Raw genomic sequence first — 13186 nt, 5'->3', positions numbered from 1 at the left:
TCTTCCACGGGTATTTCACTCTCCCACATGTTGTACTGACAAAAATGCAAGGCCCTGACAATACTTTACCTGGCTGTTTCCTAGGATGTGTGTGCAGTGAGCAACCTTGAGGGATGAAGAAATGTCTCCCTCCAGGACAAAGGGTAGGCTTGCTCACTGCTTGCTATAAAATGGTGAGTTCCCCAAACTCAATGTTCCTCTCCTGGAATGCAACCCACTGCACGTGGAGGCATCCATCCAAGTCTTCCACATCGACCCTGTGGGACCTGGGGCACTCAGGAAACTGACACAAACATGCCCAATGCTTACGGGGCTATACTCTGAGTAATGAAGTCCTCTGTCTCTGATAGGATTCTACATCTCCTGCCAGCATCCATTAAACAGTAATAGGCTAACTTATTAGGTTACAAGCAGAATAAAATTAAAATTCAGACCCCAAAGTTACATCATAATTGTGAAAAATACATATATAAATTGACAATGGAAACACAGAAAAGCAGTACTTTCTTGGAAGAGCCAGGAAGACGTATCATAGTGTCTAGGCTTCCCACATGTAGAGCAAAATTCTTGACCCAGAGGTCAATAATTCATGCTGTATAAGTAAAAATGTACTAGCCAATATCAATCAGTTCAAGATTTAAAAAGAAAATAAAAATCTAAACAATACATTATTGAACATAAAAAGTACTCAGAACATAGGACGAGATTTTATTAGATTGCAAGTTCCTTGAGACCATAGACAGCATTTTTCCAGATAGAAAATGATTAGTAAAACCTTTGATTTAATAAGAAAAATTAATTCAAGGACAGATGGAATATCTAAGGATGACAGAACACAAAAGACCTAAATTAAGTGCTATTTACTTAATACATACCCTGTCCAAAGTACTAAGGGGGACACAAAGAAATGTGAAATATGGCTTCTATACTAATAACATGTAATATACTGATCCGTATATATGAAATTCAGATTCTCATTTCTGAGAATAACTTACCTTCTAGCCCCATTTATTTTTCATCGTCTCTCCATATACTAAATTTTTTCTAGCTGTATAAGCCACCAAATAGGTATCATTTTCCTCAGGGAAAACTGAACTCACCCAAGCCTCTGAATATTGCAGTTTGGATGTCTCAAAGCCTCAAACAGAATTCTTACTCCATCATCCTGCAAGTCATTGTTCCCAAGGTCCAGGCTCTGCAGGTTTGGGTTGTTTAAAATAGCAGAAGCCAGATCCAGACAACATGCATTAATGAGAACACAGCCCATCAATCTGTGAGAAATAAAAAAGAGAAGTGAGATCTTCAGTTGTGAGGCTTTATTAGTTTATTCCTAGGAGAGACGCCCAGGTATTTGAGCCTTTTTTCTGAGCCTTTTCTATCTATAACCTAGGGTGCACATAGGAAGGTCTAACATTACTAGTAAAAACAGATGAGATTTCTTAATGAGCAGGAAAAAAGCCAGCAGGTAAAACTGCCTTCTCTCACAAATAGGTTGTTTTCTAGTAAGCTTCCCAAATCAAGTGTATAAACACTTATTTCTACCAATACCAAAAAAAAAAAAAAAAATGGATATAACTTTCCCAAGGAACTCACAGATCTCTATGCCTTCAGTTGCTAATATATTTTTGAAATAAAAATGCTGTCCAGGAATCTAAAAGTCATATTTCTGAAGAAGAAAGAAGCTTCATACAAAAAGGTATTTCCTTCAAGTCCTTTGTAGGGCATTCAAGAGCATTCACAATCTGGCCTTGTGTTCTCTTTCCATACTTTGTTCCCACCCTATTTTCCAACCATACACATCCATTTTTCCGCTAAATATATCACATCTATCTGCATTCCCCCTTTCTTCTCTCTTCTTTCCTTCTGCTTAGAATATCTGCACATAACAAAATCCTCTTTATCTTTCAAGACTAAAGTAATTCAGTTTCTTCTGTCCCATTCCTTGCTCCTTGGGACTTTTGCCATATCCTTTTAACAACATATGGAATCTATATATAGTTGGCTTTATATTTATTTCCCTGCCATCTGCACTTTGTGAGTTACCTTAGGACAAGAGCATAACCTCAGAGATAACCTTTAGCCCCCTCAGCATCTAGCTCATATTTGTTGTAAATATTGGTTGAGAGAATTGGCATCCTGCAGAGGCTATGAAAGTAGCTAAGGAAGCACAAATTTGTCTATGTGTTTACAGCAATGCTAAGGAAAAAAAGCAGGCTAAGCAAACATCTTGTGTGCATAGGTCACTTAGAAATTATATCTCTGTAGCTGAAATGAAGGCACTGGATTTATTTTTTTAATCTATTTTTTAAAATACACAGCATGATCTTTTATTTATTTATTTATTTATTTGGCTGCTCTGGGTCTCAGCTGCGGCATGCGGAATCTCCCATCTTTATTGCAGCATGCAGGATCTTTAGTTGCAGCATGTGGGATCTTTAGCGGCGACATGCAAACTCTTAGTTGCAGCATGCATGTGGGATCTAGTTCCCTGACCAGGGATTGAACCCGGGCCCCCTGCACTGGGAGCGTGGAGCCCTAGCCACTGGACTACCAGGGAAGTCCCAAGGCACTGGATTTAATGATAAACTCCATTAAGTAAAATGTCTTCTAGTTGAATAATAATCAAGGAAACCAGAGAATCACATTGTAACCCATATCACATACATTTTCCCAGAGGAAGTACAGGTGCTTATTGGATCCAAGAGTTCAATCACCTTAGTGTTTACAGATGTGACAATCAACTATTAAACTCATTTGAAAATTTGGTTATCATGAGTCAGTCCAGTCAGGCCAAACACTTCTGGGTATACCACTGATCATCAGTTTATCGTTCTAGAAAAACAATGTTGGGCTTAGACCCTTAATGACTCACCCAGGCTACTAGTCCCATGGGAGGCCCTAGTGGGAAAGTCAGATTTCTAAGCGACACTTCTATCTTGCTTCACTCGAGCCACAATATTTACCTAATGAAATATTAAACATCATGTAGCCATTAAAATAATCAGATAATTGTATGTAAGTACTTAAATGTGTTTCTGAAATACTATCATGTGAAAAGGAAACCTCAAAGTCATGTCTACATACTAATCACAATTACATATACACATATCATGCACATGTATGTCTACCCACTCCCAGAGCAAGGGAGAACATAATAGGAATAAAAATGGTTGCTATTTAAGAATGACTGGATTGTTGGATATTCCTTTCCGCATCTCCCCTGCCCTCACAGTACATAAAGCTACACAAAATGGTCACAGAACACCTACTCCAGGTCTTGGAGATTGCAGCTTGGATGCCGAAAGACATCACACAGGAACTTTACTCCATCATCTTGTAGGCAGTTTGACCCCAGATCCAGATGCGTCAGGCTCTTGTTGCGTAGGAGGGAGGTTGAGAAAGATTCACTGCTGAGTGAAGTAAAATGGCAACGCCTCAGCCTGTGGGAAGGACAATGTAAGGAAAGATGGAATCACTGCTCTACTGCCTAGAGATTTATATCTTTGAAGAGATTTCATGTTACAATCTCATATTTACTTGACAGCACTCCATGTCAGATGAAATGCCCTCTTCCCCCATTGCCTCTTTGGCTGTCTCACTTGGGATCCTTAGGTTTGCGCCAAATTGGGCTACAAACTGGATTCTTGTTCTTCAGAATTTTCCTTACTATAAATAATATGTTAACTTCCTTACACTGTATGTAAATATAGTATCCTACTGCAGAAGTAGCTCTACGGAGCACAGGAGCAGGCAAATGGAGTAGAATGAGAGTAATCATAATTAACTAAGGACTTCTCGTACATAATAAAAGTGGCATTTCCAATCAGAAGGGAAAAGATACATTATGCCATAAATGATTTGGGGACAATAGATCTAATATACAGGGGAAAGTAAGTTTAAGCCTTATGACAAAATAAATTTGGAATAATTTAAATTTAAATATTAAAAATTAAGTCATAAAGAATATGCAAAAGATGACATAAGTGGGTTTTTTTTTTTAAAAAAAAAGGTATTTCCAATTATGAAAAAACTCCTAGAAGTCATGAGGAGTCATAATTTGACTACACAAAAGTTGTAAACATCTATATCCTAAAAAATGACCATAAAGAAAGTTAGAAATACAGCAACATGCTAGGTAAGTTATTTACAATATATAAAAAATAATAGTAACAATGTATATGTGATATTAATACCATAACACATATAACAGAAAACATCCAGGAGAAAACTGAGCCTTATGAAGAGGCAATTCCTTGAATACTAGAGGCCAAAAACATTCGAAAAGATGTTCAACATCAAATCATTTTTAAAGTTATTTTCAACTATCTAATTAATATTGATAAAGAAGCTTGTAGATACAAAGTGAAGATATGTACACAATCTATCTGGAGGCAGTTTAACCATATCTGACAAAATAAAAAATTCTGACTCATCAATTCCATGTCTAGGAAGTTAACCTAACAGCAACAAACAGTATAATCACACCATGATCCAGCCATACCACATAATGCATTTAATGGTTTTTGTTTAATGGTATAGATATATATTTACCTGTTCAGAGCCCAGAATATAGAGTTGGATGGGTGGACTTTAGTCCTAAATCCATCATTTTCTTGTAAGCATTATGAAAGCTGCATAATCTTTCTAAGCCTCACATTCCTCACCTGTTCAGTGAGGCACTTAGAACTCAGGTGGCCAATCTGACACCAATAGGTACTTCTGTTCAGGTTAAACAAATTTTGCGCAGGGCCCAGCACAAAGTAAGGACAAAATAAATAGCAATTATTAATATCATCATCCTCATCATCTTCATTATCATTAAAGATTCTAGGGAAAAAGCAAGGGATATATGTCCATAATATTTTCCCAGTTTCAATATATTTCAAAATATGTCATATTGGAAGGATGAAAACTAGCAGACACTCACACAAGGCTCTGTAGAGTGCACGGTGGATGTTTCAAGGCATCACTCATAAGCTTTACTCCACTATCTCCCAAGACATTGTCCTCCAAGCATAAATGTGTCAGCCTTTTATTGCTGGTGAGAGCCAAAGAGAGATCCTCACAACCAGCTACCGAGAGCCCACAGCTTTCTAAGCCGAAGGAGAAAGACAGATGGGGAGGGATCAGTCAATTCCCAAAGTGCATCCTTCTCTTCTCCTTCACAGGGAAGTTAGCTGGTACTCACAACCCCTATATCTCTACTATAGAAGCAACCTCATCAAACCTACTTAAATCATGAATTCCATTGGAGCTATGGACAGGGTATGATGAAACAAAACATAGGAGGAGAGAGGATAAGCCTAGAAAAGAATGAAAATAAGATGTCAATCATAAAGAAATGTCTACAAGTCAAGTGAAAGAGGAAGGGAGGTAGAAGAAGAAAAGAAGGAGGTATTGCAGGATTGATGAATGAGCCAATTAATGTCAGGACCCAAGCAGTTTCCCCATTCAGGTCATAATTAAGCTACACAAGACTGAACAAAATGACTCTATAGAAAATAATACGGAAAGACTCACAATAATCTCTCTAGGTTACACTTTGGATGCATTAAGGCCTCACACAACAGCTTCATTCCGTCATCCAAGAGATTATTAGTTGATAGATTCAGAGATAACAGGCTTTGGCTTCTGACGAAAGCCTTAGACATGTTTAGGCAACAAACCATAGTTAGGTCGCAGGATTGATTCCAAGCTGGAAAACAATACAGAAAAATAGAAACGACCACTCCTCAGAGAATAATTATAACCCCCACTCACCCAGCCAGAGGGTGTGGTTTCCCAGTCTTTGGGGTTTGTTCTGAAAATCCAGCTTTCCTACATAGAATGAGAATGATTTAACTAAAGCACAGGGCTCTGATAGAGAGTTAGGAAGGGGAGGGTAGGAAGCTTGTCTCTTCCATCCCCACCTCCCCAGTTCCCCCACAAAATATGTATGAAAGCATTTAAAAATATCTTTAAATTATAATCTTTTTTTAATCTGGGAGAAATTTCCTTTAACTACAACTTGGAAGAAGGTGTACTGGAGGATGGCTGTATCCTTGCATTCTTTGACTTCTGAAACAGAATAGAGACGGGCAGGAAATCAGAGGCAAAGGCTGTGACAACCACAAAACTGTCTGCCAAGGGCTCATTTCTTCATGGGAGCCAACCTATGTTTTCTGAGGAACCCTGTCCTTAACAGTGAAAACAAGAAGTAAATCAGAAATAAAACAAAATGGTTTCTAAAAATAAAGTAAAAGAGGAAGGGAAACAGAAGAAGAAAATAAGAAGTATTATTTATTATTTATTATTTATTAGTAGAGCCCCTATTTTTAGAGACCCATATTTAGGGGTGACTTGGGCTTTGACTGTGGCTGGGACTAATATCAGCTATTTGTAAGAAGAGTCAGGCAGCAGCATTCCTGGAACTTGGAATTGTTCCACTTACTCCCACTAATCAAGGCCTTATCAACTTGAGTCCCTTGAGAATTGGTTCTCTACATCAAAATCAGGGTATAGAGAGGTAGGAACAGGAGAAACTCCCTCCTCAGTCCAGAATTAGACCTCAGTGGATGACCTAGAACATGGCTCAAGGCTGAAAACCTCACCTTGCTTTGAAAAGTTGTTATGGACTGAATTGTTCCCCAAATTTGTATGTTGAAGCCCTACCCCCAGCCCAATGTGACAGTATTTAGAGACAGGGCCTCTAAGGAGGTAATTAAGGTTAATGAGGTTGTAAGAGTGGACCCCTAATCCAATAGGACTGATGTCCTCATAAGGGGAGGAAGAGATACCAGGAGTGAGCACACACACAAAAAGGCCACGTGAGGGCACAATGAGAAGGCAGCCATCTACAAGCCAGGGAGAGAGGCCTCACCAGAAACCAACCCTGCCAACACCCTGATCTTGACTTTCCAGCTTCCAGAACTGTGAGAAATAAATTTATGTTGTTTAAGTCTGTGCTATTTTGGGTATTCTGTTATGGGAGCCTGAGCAGATTAATACAAAAGGGTATTATATCAGCAGCCAGGCAGGCAAGTAGGGAAACAAGGGAAATCTTATAAACTATGTTTGGATAGAGCTCTTCTAGACAGAAAAGAGACTCCAATATTATGGGACCTGTGGATAAATTATTAAAGCTTAACAGAAAGAAAACATTACACTAAGGGACAGAAAATAAGCACATGTATAAAAACCAGAAAACTAGGAAACAGAAGAAAGTGCTTAGAAAGGCTTCCTTTACATTTTAAATGTATAGGAAGATGCAGACTCTGTGAAACAAGAATACCACATCAGAAGTGGAGATCAGGGGAATTCCCTAGAGGTCAACTGGTTAGGACTCCATGCTTCCACCGCAAGGGGCACAGGTTCAATCCCTGGTTGGGGAATTAAGATCCCGCATACCTCATGGAGCAGCCAAAAAAAAAAAAAAAGTCAAAACAAAACAAAACAAAAAAACCAATAGAGAACTGAAATCTGAATTTGAAGCAATAAAGAGCAAAATCAATATAAATAAATATGCGAAACTCCCCAAGAAGGAAGGGGGAAAAGATTCAGAGGACAAAAAATAAGTAAGAGTTATATAGGAACAGAGCTACAACCAATGACTATTAGATGCTCTTAAAAAGAAGAGACAGAGACAGCACGTGCCAGAGAGTGAGCCCTGACGTCATTTTAAAAAACCAATTTAAAGAAATCATTTCTGAGGGGAAAAAAGAAAGGCTTCCCGCAGATCAAAAGTAATAAAATGTAAAAGTAATTTTAAAAAATCCTGAGAACACTAGTGAGAAAGTCTGGGAAGGTTGGAGGGAGCTAAGGGGTTGAAGTGTCAGGTTATCCTTAGACTTCTCTTTAGAACACTAGAAAAAAGTAATGTAACAAAGTCAAAGTGTGAAGAACAGAGTGGAGGCCTAAGACCAAGATATGTCATTCATCTGTGAAGGCAATCAAAGGACATAAAGGAAGTCATAAAATGTATCATTCACACACATTGCATGAAAACGTTAGTTTAAAATTGTACCAGCCAATCATGCAATGAATCAAAATTAAGATTTTATACAGTGGGAAAGGTGAGTTTAAGAAAACAAAACCAAAAACTAGCAGTATACATTGATTAAAAATTAAGTGTACAGAATTAAGTCTAAATAATTGTATTCATGTGTTGCCATGATAAAAAGTCAGAAAAGTTTTGAAAGAGTTCAAAGGGTAAAATATTTAGCCCTTGTAATCCTAGATTAAATAGACATACTGGAAGTTGTATGATCGAGGTATACTAAATGTATTGCCTTACATAAGGGTATTTTAAATGCTGTAATCCTTTTGAATTTGATCAAGATATATTTGGGGGGGGGGTGGGACCCTGAAGAGTAATAACTAAAAATCACCAATTAAAAACAGGCACTATAACTTGCAAATGTTCCAACATACCTGGACACAAAACAAAAATGAAACAAAATGTAGCTCATTTGTGAATCAAGAAATAGTAGTGGTACTGAAAACATTAAAAAATGCTTCTAACTGGAGATATAAACAGTACATGCCCCGGAGTCCCTTTGTTCATAATCTATTTTGCTCTTATCCTTTCCATATTATAAGTTTGAGTTTCTCAAACTCTCTTCTGTTCTTCGTGCCAATTAATAGAATTTCAGCTATGGACCTCCTAATGCTTTATGAATGAAATCTCAGCCTCATAAAAAGAAAATGTTCCCTCTTTCCCTTGCATCTGCAAAGAAAAGCAGATGGTATTACAAGTCAGAAAATATTTTGTAAGAACATTTTTGCTGTGTTTTATTGTTTTATCGTAACAAGGGAATCTTACAAGATATCTGGACCTTAGAAATTGTTGCTATGTCTTGTGAAAACAACCCTTAAGTGCTTTTAAGTCTGTAATTTTGATTGTCTTACATAAAAATGTGTCTCTCTTGCAATATTCAAATTGATATTTTGGAATTCCTAAATGTTACAAATATTGAAAGAATTTTGTTAAAGCAGAAAAAAAGATCATCACTACTCTCCTCTCACATGCATTAAGGTAATAAAAATATATATATAATTCTTCTTCTTCTAGAGTTTGAAGGTCCTGTCTCGTTTATATTAATATGTAACATCAACCACCAGTGACTCAATCAAAAGGGAAGCTGAGAGCTGAGCTCCAGCTTGTGGCTCCATACTTATGCCTAAATACGAACCAGCGAAACAGAGGAGATACATTAACTTACTTTTGGGTCCTATTGGAGAACCAGCCCTATAATCTCTTAATATTGCTACTAAAACGAGGCCCTGGGCTGAAAATTTCCAAAGCCCCTTCAAAGTAAGCACATTATAATTTTTATTTTTTTGTTGTTCTTATTGATTGATTTTATTGTTCTTATTATATTCAGAACAGCTGTCTGAATATATTTTTCTTTTCTAAAAATGCCTGCTGCTTAATTTTCAGGTTGTCCAAGAATTTCTTGTTGTTGAGTGTGAGATTATTTTTCTGATATGAACTAGACATTGAGATATGGCAGAATGGAGTTGTTGCTAAAGCACTATGGTTGCAGAAGTTATGTGTTCCCCACGTATGGGCCGAATGCACCACAGGTGCCAGAGGAATGGTGCTCACAAGAGAAAGAGCTTTTACGTTAGTAAGACAGGCTTCATGGGCCTGTTCTAAAGCAAGGTAAATCATTAGATAAATTAATGTGGTCTAAAATTTGAGACCTAAAATGGCTATGGGACTTCTCCCTGATTTTACTAAAGTGAGAAATAAAAATGCACACGTTTTCTTAGATCACATAAGGCTTTGCATTTCTTTAACAGTAAGTCTAAACTAAAGAATTTCCTAAATCTCTTACAGTTCCCTTATAGGTCAAATAATCATTACTTATGTTAATATTTGTTTATTTTTTTTTAAACATCTTTAATGGAGTATAATTGCTTTACAATGGTGTGTTAGTTTCTGCTTTATAATTATGTTAATATTTAAAAGAATATAAATATAAATCTGGGTGTATAATTTAAATGAGTTAAATAAATAACATCTTTATAAATTAGGATCTTATAAATCTTGGAATGAGACAATATTACAAACACTATACTATCTGGGTCAAGCTTGAGATATAATACTGTTTTGCTAAATTCTTAGTTACTAACAGTGGCTATACTCTCTTTAATGTTAACTTGAATATATTTTCTAAACTTACTAATTGATTTTGGAACCTTGGAGTAATGTAATATTTTAAAAATTAGTAATTTGTGTTTATCTAAAGACATCTAAAGAAATTAAACTTCAAAGAGAGAAAATAAATTACATTCTTACAACATTCTGTTACCATTTCTTCTTCACACTATTCAAATTAAAATAGCAAAATCAATGTATTGTCTTATATCCCATATTACTTATGTTTAAAAAGTTAGGGCTTAAACATTTAAACCAGGGGTCCCCAACCCCTGGGCCATGGACTGCTACTGGTTCGTGGCCTGTTACGAACCGGGATGCAGAGCAGGAGGTGAGCGGCGGGTGGGCGAGCGAGCGAAGCTTCCTCTGTATTTACGGCCACTCCCGATCGCTCGCATTACCGCCTGAGCTCCGCCTCCTGTCAGATCAGCGGCTGCATTAGATTCTCATGGGAGCGCGAACCCTACTGTGAACTGCGCATGCGAGGCATCTAGGTTGCAAGCTCCTTATGCGAATCTAATGCTTGATGATCTGAGGTGGAGCTGAGGCGGTGATGCTGGCACTGGGGAGCGGCTGCAAATACAGATTATCATTAGCAGAGAGGTTTGACTTCACGGAGACCATAATAAACCAATTGCTTGCCGACTCATATCAAAACCCTATCAGTGAGTGGCAAGTGAAAACAAGCTCAGGGCTCCCACTGATTTTGCATTCTGATTATCTGGTGAGTTGTATAATTATTTCATTATATATTACAATGTAATAATAATAGAAATAAAGTGCACAATAAATGTCCTGCAGTTGAATCATCCCGAAACCATCCCCCACCCACTGGTCCATGGAAAAATTGTCTTCCACGAAACCGGTCCCTGGTGCCAGAAAGGTTGGGTTTAAATGATATCTCATTTAAACCTTGTTTAGGATGATTATGAAGCTGTGGATACATACATATCAAGGTTTATTAAAGTTGATGAATGAAAGAGATTTTTGTAAGAGAGAAGAGAGGATTGGTAGTTTAGTTTTCAAGTCAAGTCTCTGCCTGCTGTATCACCTGTGCAGGTGGCAGAACTTCTAGTTTCAAAGTATATACTCTCACTTTTTCAAAGCCTGTGCATATTTATCATGACTCATTATGCTTTGAGCACTTAATGATTGTAAACAATTGTAATAAGCTGCAAGGGCTCCTGACTCCTGGAAAAACAAACATTTCTACTGGACCACATGCTCTCTACCTGTTATAAAGTATTTTATTCTAGTTAATAATAGAGCCAAGGTTGTGGATATTTGTCATTCTCTAGTACCCTCCTCTTATCTTTGGCAACTAATCAGTTTCTTCTGGCAGCTATTTTAGATGCTCCCTTTCCAGAATGTTAGTCCTCTAACTCAAAACCTTTGAAGATCTAAGAGGTGTTTTGCATTTATACCATTTTGGCATTCTTCAGGTAGCTGTTTGGTGAAACAGCAAACAACAATTGCTCCCTCACCTTGTTTATAACCTGCAATGGCAGAACATACGCAAACTAAGACAGGATTCTGGGCACAATTAGGCATTGATAGCATGCCCAGGATTTTTCCCCCTATGTGCTCAACATATTTTAAGGGCTACCCTATTATCAGGCCTACAATGTGGAGGAAGTTATCAAAAAGAAGGTCTTGTTTCAGATTTTACTTGTTTTTTTCACACATAGAATATGATTTGCTTCCCACAGATACAGAACTACCTTGGCCCTTCATGCATCAGGGTTCAGTCTCATCCCCCTGAACTGAGTCTAGGGATTACAAAAACTTCTGAGGTAAAACTTACAGTAATGATTTTTTTGGTTTTCTTTTTTTGGTTGTTTTTATTTTGTCATAAACTGATTTAAATTCCTTTCATTGGAAAATAAGATCTTTCTTGAAACCCATCACACAATGTGGAGACGAAGTATGATTGCTAATCTTCTCAGTTTTGTAGAGAAAAAGAATCAGGACCATCAATAGTGTGTGACAGCGAGAAAGCAACCACAGCTGCACTGTTCTTCCTCAACTTTCTGTACTAGTCACTGAGTTGTAATTATAAGGTGATGGGGACTCATTATCAAAAATTAGGTAAAACTGAGTCTGCCTCAGCACTGCCCCCAGGTACCATTAGTGCATTCTTTTCTGTGAGAGTTCAAAGACAATGAATATCCTATTCCTGCATTTTAAATATGAAAAATTGATAAATTCTGGGTCCACTCCCATTTTTTTTCCCAGATTTAAGAGATGGAGACACAGAGAACTATACAATGAGGGGGTTTTCAGTGGGGTGATGGGAGGAGTTAGAAGTCCTATCAGAAAGAAATATGCCAGAATCTACTAATCCCTGCTATTCCATATCAGGAAAGTAGATTTAAGCTAGCCCTAAGAACAGCAAGTCCAGGCTGTGAGAATCTATTGGGACAGACAAAAGTCTCAATTATAAACACACACACGCACACATACAACAACTCATGACTTACCTCAGAGTCTGTAGTTTACAGTCTGGGTGTTTCAAGGCTTCACATAATGACTTTACTCCATTATCCCCAGTATCAATCCCTTTCAGGTCAAGATGCATCAGATTCTGATTGTGAATCAGAGAACTAGAGATACCCTGACAATCATCAGGGAAAGAAATAAATCTCAACCTTCAGAAGAAAAATACACAGGAGGGATTACAAGATCATCTCTGCTCCTGGTTACAACATCCCTTTCTTTTCAAGCCAAACTCTTAGATACTGTCTAAATATTCCTGCCATCTATTATCTTACACTGGATTTCTCATATTCCAGGTCAAGGTCAGAAATTCAAGCTTCAGGATGTTGCCTAGAAAAAAACTGGGTTACAACTTAGATGTCCATTATATCCTGACAACGGATACTCTCAACTTTTTTTTGACCTTGAAGGAAAAGAAGGTGTAACATCAGGAGAAGCAGAAGAGAAGTTTTTGAACTCTTAGTCCCAGGAATGATGACCAAATATTATTTGGGCTATTCCAAATACTGCAATTACAACATTAATTCACAATATTCATCCTGTAACCCA

At 37.4% G+C, this 13186-nt stretch overlaps 2 protein-coding genes across 3 annotated transcripts in view; both read right to left on the bottom strand.

Annotated features, from left to right (window-relative positions):
• Nucleotides 1–13186, bottom strand: part of SYT9 (synaptotagmin 9) — a 410926-nt gene that overhangs the window by 377304 nt on the left and 20436 nt on the right. The window contains exon 1 of one of the 2 annotated variants that reach the window (XM_059931018.1): nt 1101–1175. The exons of the other annotated variant lie outside the window; for it this stretch is intronic. The gene's annotated coding sequence lies outside the window, so the exon portion shown is untranslated. Of the gene's footprint in view, nt 1–1100; nt 1176–13186 lie in introns of those variants that run through there. 2 annotated transcript variants of the gene reach the window in all.
• The window catches only part of NLRP14 (NLR family pyrin domain containing 14), a 35054-nt gene that overhangs the window by 8527 nt on the left and 13341 nt on the right, over nt 1–13186 (bottom strand). Inside the window, 5 exon segments of the mRNA XM_059929918.1 lie at nt 1101–1271; nt 3270–3440; nt 4928–5100; nt 5523–5695; nt 12611–12789. Of these exon segments, the coding sequence (XP_059785901.1) occupies nt 1101–1271; nt 3270–3440; nt 4928–5100; nt 5523–5695; nt 12611–12789 (867 nt within the window).

Source organism: Balaenoptera ricei, chromosome 8, assembly GCF_028023285.1.
Source record: "Balaenoptera ricei isolate mBalRic1 chromosome 8, mBalRic1.hap2, whole genome shotgun sequence".
NCBI classification, from domain to species: Eukaryota; Metazoa; Chordata; class Mammalia; order Artiodactyla; family Balaenopteridae; genus Balaenoptera; species Balaenoptera ricei.
The sequence above is the reverse complement of the archived record's forward strand: the minus strand, read 5'-3'. Positions and strand labels throughout refer to the sequence as shown.